The sequence below is a fragment of the Neomonachus schauinslandi genome, chromosome 4, assembly GCF_002201575.2.
Source record: "Neomonachus schauinslandi chromosome 4, ASM220157v2, whole genome shotgun sequence".
In the NCBI taxonomy this organism is placed as follows: domain Eukaryota; kingdom Metazoa; phylum Chordata; class Mammalia; order Carnivora; family Phocidae; genus Neomonachus; species Neomonachus schauinslandi.
In genome coordinates, this window is record NC_058406.1 from 12,053,142 (window position 1) to 12,059,964 (window position 6,823).

The 6,823-nt window shown below is 55.2% G+C and overlaps 1 protein-coding gene across 1 annotated transcript in view; it reads left to right on the top strand.

The window, feature by feature from the left end:
* Positions 1-1,343, top strand: part of PADI4 (peptidyl arginine deiminase 4) — a 41,982-nt gene extending 40,639 nt beyond the window's left edge. The window contains 1 exon segment of the mRNA XM_021683498.1: positions 1,065-1,343. Within this exon segment, the coding sequence (XP_021539173.1) occupies positions 1,065-1,298 (234 nt within the window). The 3' untranslated portion in view covers positions 1,299-1,343.
* Positions 1,344-6,823: the final 5,480 nt, after the last annotated feature.

A 6,823-nucleotide genomic window follows, 5' to 3' on the forward strand; every position in this document is an offset into this window, starting at 1 on the left:
AAGGTACCGCAGAAGATTTTATTTAGAAGAAGAGGTTCTGTGGTTAAAACAAGGCAGGAGGGGGCACCTTGACTAAAATTCCTTGGCCCCAAGCGTTTTGTTTCTCCATGTCAGCCCAGCCGGGTTTCCTAGGCAGGAAAGAAGGCTGATGCTGGCGGCCAGGGGATGAGGCATCACGAGTGAAGTCATCAGCTCCACTCTGTGCCTTGGCTGCTGGAGGCTCTGGAAGGAGCCTGAGCATGAGCTGTCACTCACCCCAGGAGCCCCCGGTGGGAGGCGGGGGTGTGGGCGTGGAACGGGCAGAGAAATTCAGGGTGCAAGACACTCAGCAGGGGCTGTGTCTGGACCATAACAGAGAATGAGAGGCCCTTCCCTGACTCCTGAGCCCTGGAGACTGACCCTGCACCTGTTCCTGAGCATGACGTCTAATAGTCACAGTAACAGAAACCCATTTGGGTTCATGTTGCTGATGAGGCTCAGAGAGGTGAAGTGACTTGCCTAAGGTCACACAGCTATTGAGTAGCAGGGCTGGGATTCAAACCCATGTTGGCCTAGAGCCAGAATCCTCCTCCTTTCACCTCCCAGTATAAGAGAGAGAACAGTCATTTCCATAAATGATAATACATGGAGAGTGCTACCAAGAAGGTAATCATGTATTCATCCAGTCATGGGATATTTACTAAGTGCTGGCTACGGGCCAGGCCCCGGACTGGCAGCTGTGGGGGGAGCAGAGAGGAGGAGCACTAACTAACAGAGTCCGAGGACTCATGGGCGGCTTTGCAGAGGGGGTGCCACCTGAACTGAGCCTTGAGTAATAGAGAGTTTGCCAGAAGGTGGCAGGTTCGGGAAGGAGAGAACATGGGCCCTGGAGTCTGACAGATTTGGGTCTGAGGCCCAGACCAGCAGGGTGGCCGGAAGTAGCTGACTTTACCTTTCTGGGCCTCTGTTTCCCCATCTGTGAAGCGGGGCTGCTATTTTGGAAGGTCAGAAGGAAAAGCGGACCCACGGGCAGTGAGGCAGGCTGCACGCCTTTGGCCCAGGGCTGGGACCCCGCTTCTTTGCAGGTGAACATGCTGGTGCTGGGGAAGCACCTGGGCATCCCCAAGCCCTTCGGACCCATCATCGATGGCCAATGCTGCCTGGAGGAGAAGGTGCGGTCCCTGCTGGAGCCACTGGGCCTCCGCTGCACCTTCATCGACGACTTCACGCCGTACCACACGCTGCACGGGGAGGTGCACTGCGGCACCAACGTGCGCCGGCAGCCCTTCTCCTTCAAGTGGTGGCACATGGTGCCCTGAGCCGGTCCCCCGCCCTCCCCACCCCGTGTCCTTTCCCTTCGGAAGCTCCTGGCCAGAGGCTCTGGTCCCCTGCAGTGTGGGACAGCAAGAGCTCTGGGGGACAGATCGTCTCCCTGGGTGTGGCCACCCTCCCGGCAGCGTCTTGCTCCCCTCCGCCGTGCCCTGGAGCCCTGGGCACCCCCTCTGAAGATCCCAAGATAGTCCTGGCCTTGCAAACTTGTTTCTGCTGTGAGATGCTGCAATAAAGTTTGATAAGTTGATAATCTCTTTGTAAGGGAGGTCAAGCTCTCATTGCTATTTGTGCGTTCACTCATTGTCATGGTCAGGCTGAATGTTGCAAATTCGAAGTTGAAGGTCGGTGCTACTCTGTGTGGCTTTTTCTCCCAGGTCTATACTTGGTCTATGAAGTCTTCTGTGATCTGAGCCCAGCTGATTCTAAGCTCCCATGGAGCCTTTGGTGGGGCAGCGGGGGGTGGGGGGGAGGCTGAGCCCCGAGGATGCGGCACATCCCTCCTCTAAGCTGCATTGAAGTCAGCTCCCCAGCAGCCAGCCGGCTGAACATCCTGAGGCATACGGATGCCCGTCTGATGACTCGCTGTCATGTGTATGTGTGACAGACACACCTCCGCTGTGTGTTTCCTGATAAAGAAAATTATAGGAAGCACACTGGATGCCGAGCACATCGGCAGGAAGAGCGCCAGGGACAGTCATGTCAGCCTCAGACTTCTCGGGAGACCCCAAAGGGATGTGTACGAAGTTCCGAGGGCAAAGGTGGGGCCAGGAATTGCATTCCTGCTCGTGCTGTCCTTTGAGAAAAAGGTAGCAGACGGCCAGTGCTAGAACCCGAGGGGGCGTGAGCGTGAGGATTTGACTGTTGTGTGAGATCCATACAGACGCCAGCGAATTCTCTGTGTCCCTCGCATTTGTCGTTCCCATTCTAAGACCGTGAAGGGGCTTGTTTGATGCTGTCCCCATGTGCCGGGTGTGGTACATAGCAGGAGCGGTGGTGGGGCGGGGGGGGGGGGGGGTTGTGGAATGAAGTCACTAGTCTCCCTCTGTGTCCTTTGTGTACGTTTTCTTTCATGGCCCTGACATAGGGATTTAGGTTCCTCTGTAGAAAATAAAACCTGATGCCTCCAGATTTTGAAAATGAAGGCCAGATCTTGGCTCCATACGGTCTGTGATGCTCACTAAACACCCAGAGATACTGTTTTCATGTGGTTATGGAGAATAGACGATTCTCCGATTCTCCAAAGCTCCTACCCTCACACCACAGTAGAAAGGATCCCAAAACCCTGGGTCAAACCATGCTTCTCCGAAGAGAGTCAGCTGCTTCCCCTCCAAAACTGCTGGGGCGAAGGATGCACGAGTGGTTTTTGTGGACCAGAAAGGGGACAGTGCACAGCGGGGCTTTGGTGTGAGGTTGTCCCCAGACCTGACCCATACGGCAGCCTGGAGCAGCTACCCGCCTCAGCAGACAAAAGCCAAAGGTTTTGCCAGATTGCAGGAGCTGCAGAAGGACTGAGGGACAAGCTGGTGACTGGAGCAGGCTTGGCATCAAGACAGACCCGGGGGAGCCTCCCCCAGTCACTCATGGGGGGCGGGAGCCTCTGCGAAGGACCAGGGAAGCCCAAGTGAGAGAAAGCACCTGCTGTAAGTCCTTCCAGCCCTGCAGAGCACAGAGCCATCCTAGGACAGTGCCTGGGAAGCGAGAACTTTCCTGCTGCCTCCCCCCCCCTCCCCTCCCCAGCGGTCACAGGTTACTTGCCTGAGGCTGCCGTATGTAACATGTTACCACAAACTGGGTGTCTTTTTTTTTTTTTTTTTAATATTTTACTTATTTATTTGACAGAGAGAGAGCGAGAGAGGGAACACAAGCAGGGGGAGTGGGAGAGGGGGAAGCAGACTCCCCGCCGAGCAGGGAGCCCGATGCGGGGCTCGATCCCAGGACCCCGGGATCATGACCTGAGCCAAAGGCAGACGCTTAACGACTGAGCCACCCAGGCGCCCCACAAACTGAGTGTCTTAAAACAACCGAAATTTATTCTCTCCGTTCTGGAGGCCAGAAGTCCGAAATCAGTTTCAGGGGGGGCTACAATCAAGGGGCGGGCAGGGCTGTGTCCCCTCCGGCGGCTCTGGGAGGAGTCCGTTCCTCATCTCTTCCAGCTCCTGGTGGCCGCCGGCATGCCTCCAGGACCCGCTGTGGTCACCTTGCCTTCTTTTCTGTGTGTGGCGAATCTCCCTCTGCTTCTCTTATAAAGACACTCGTCACTGCTTCTAGGGTCCACTCAGAAAAGCCGGGATAATCTCCCCATCTCAAAGAGTCGTGGTCACCTGTGCAAAGACTTCCTGTGGGAGATGACACAGGTTCCAGGATTGGGACCTGACATTTTTGGGGGGCCGTTAGTCCACCTCCCACAGTTAAGAACCACTGTGTCCAGCTGCGGCAGGCAGAAGAGGCAGAGAGAATCCCTGCACCCCTTTTCCACAGCTTGAAGCGTTGCACCTGCATTAAACCTTAATGGGAAAGGGACAAGAGTTAACTTTCTAAAAACTGAGATATAGGGGCACCTGGGTGGCGCAGTCGGTTGAGTGCCAACTCTTAGTTTCGGCTCAGGTTGTGGTCTCGGGGTCATGAGATCGGATCCTGCGTCAGGCTCAGTGCGGAGTCTGCTTGGGACTCTCTCGCCCTCTACCCCTCCCCCTGCTCTCTCTTTAAAATAAATAATCTTTTTTTAAAAAATTTTAAAAAAGATTTTATTTATTTGTCTGAGAGAGAGAGCACAAGTAGGGGGAGAAGCAGAGTCCCCGCTGAGCAAGGAGCCCAATGCGGGGCTTGATCCCAGACCTGAGCCAAAGGCAGTCGCTTAACAGACTGAGCCACCCGGGCGTCCCATAAAATAAATAATCTTTAAATGAATCTTTAAATCAATCCATCAGTAAAGACTGAGATATAATGGACACATAACACTGTATAAGGTTAAGCTGCACAGTGTTGAGCTGATACACTTGAATACGGTAATGGGATAGCATGCCACATCATTAACATTTCTTTTGTCGGGGGGGGCAGATACAGTTTTATAAAACCAAGTTGGAGGTTTTCTTTTGTGTGGAGTTTGACTTTTGAACCTCTGAATTGAAATTGTCTGGTAACTGTTTCATGTCTGCTTCCCAGAAACAGATTTGGAGGGGGAGAGGTGCCCGCAGGTGGTGGGTGGGAACCCGGAGGCGGTGGATAGGGAACCACATTGGGGAGGGAGTGTGGTGGGGGGGGCAGCGGGAGACAATGTGCAGGGATGTGGGGGCTACAAAGGTTTTGGGTAACCCATGGGATGCCCTGCTGCTGGGATAGGCCCTTGGAGTTGTCCTGAATTAAGACAAGCAACCTGCCCTTTCCCCCCGCCCCCTGCCACACTGGAGGAAACTGCCCCCAAGGAAGGGACACAGCCGTGGGAACTGGCAGTGTGGACAGTTCCAGGAGGGGGGCCGGCAGCAGCTGGGGGATAAGTGCCTGTGTCCTGAAAGGGGTCAGGTGGCATACCATAGCAACCGCCACCGTGACCTAAATTGACCACGGGACCTGGTTACCTGAGTGATGAAGGACATTTCCTGAGGAGCCGAGGGGGACGGTCTACACTGAGCAAGCATGCAGGGAGCTGTGGGAGTCTGGGAAAACTTGCCTCGTGGTCACAGAGCCCTTGGTTTGGTTGGAGAGCCCGATGGAAGCCCACTGGGGTATCTTTTTGAGGGGTATGGGGGTCATGTAGTCATTTGCACCCCAAGAATTTATTGAGCATCTACTATGTCCAGGACTCTTTCGTGGGTGCTGGGGATTCAGTGGTGAACAGGAAGCGCCCTGGAGAGGAGCAAGGCCCACTCTAGATCCCTCCAAGTCCCCTCCATGCCCAGAGGGGTCTCCAGGTTGAGAGTGCTCCTCCCCGACAGCGCTCAGAACCCTGCACAAGGCAGGGCTGTCTGAGGTCAAGGGGGACAGAGGTCCCAGACGGTTTGGCTCCAGAAGCCAGAGCCCAACCCTCAGCAGCCCCTCCCCAGTCCGACCATCCCCTCCCTCCAGCCCACCTCTGGCGGTATGGGAGGGAGCATACATGGGCTGAGCGCCTCCTGCCTGCTTAATATTTGCCCCTTTCAGCCCAAACAGAAGGGGCTTTCGGGTCTTCCTGGCCAACCCGCTGTGTCCAAGAGCCCCCTAAGTAAAGCCACCCCTGACAGTTATGTTGCATGCTTAACGCTTCCAAGGAAGGATAGCTCTACTTTTAGTCCCGAATTTAACAAGCCTGGCTGACCGAGCCGAGTTCACTCAGGACCCAACTTATGTACCCTGCGCTGTTACACACTGGTTACACATCACCACGTTGTGTGTCAGGGCCAAAGACTGAAAACAAATGTGTCTACCTATCACGGTGCCACTCTGCTGGGAGGACCGTGCGACCATAGAAAAGGATGAGGATGCTTTTCACAAGCTGCCAGGACGAACTTCTCTCCTAGGAAATGCAAACAGCAAGAAATGGATACTACGTAGCATATGCTGCCACTCACATAAAACTAAGAAGGAGGGGAGGATATGCACACACGTTTGCTTGGTGGTGCGTTACATTTATATGGAAAGACACAGAAGAAACGGATACCACCGACCGCCGCCAGAAGGAACTGGGTGGGTGAGAGAGCAGGAGGGACACTGTCACAAGCCCCTTTTGAACTTGGAACCATGCGAACGTAGTACCTGTTCAAGAATAACCATAAACCCTCACTTTAAACCATAACATGAACACTGCTTTAAAATTAGCTGGTGAGTCCCCTGGGCTGGAGCTGTTCTCATTTCTTTGCCCAGTGAGCTCAGGGACGATGGGAAGCAGCTGGCGAACTGGGCTCAGCAGGGGCTCCTCGGTTCATTCATTCCACCAACACTTGCCATGCCCCCTCTGGGAGCTGATGCCACCACTCTGGACAAGGAGTGCCCCCCAATCACCTGAGGATGGGACTCAGGTTCCTGGACCACACCCCAGACCTGCCAGGCCCAGGAGTCTATAACGGTAACAAGCCTCCTGATCCTTTTTGCAACCATCATGCATTGAGGACCACTGGTCCAGCACTTTGCCTGGCTCACCTCAGCAATTTTCTGGAAGCACTGAGGCCCCAGTGCCCGGCAATGCTGCCGCACGCTGCCCTCCTGACCACCACCCCACATACCCCCTGCGGATATGAGCTCCTGACAGCACCTTCCAGCCAAGTCCGTCCCACGGTGTCATGGCCAGGTTGCCCAGCGCCCCGGGCACCAGCTCCCCAGAGCCCCTCTTGCTCCCAGCTGAAGGCCAGAGACCTAAGCAGCCAGCCTCAGATGCCCTGGATCTGCGGGAACCAGCTGCCTGATAGATTAGTGACCACGGGGCTCGGACCCCACCTGCTCCTCCGCACCACCCCCTTACCCACACCCCAGCAAGTCTCAGTGGAGAAAATCAGCCACACCTGGGCAGCTGCTGAAGCCTCCTTAACAAGGGGCTGGGCTG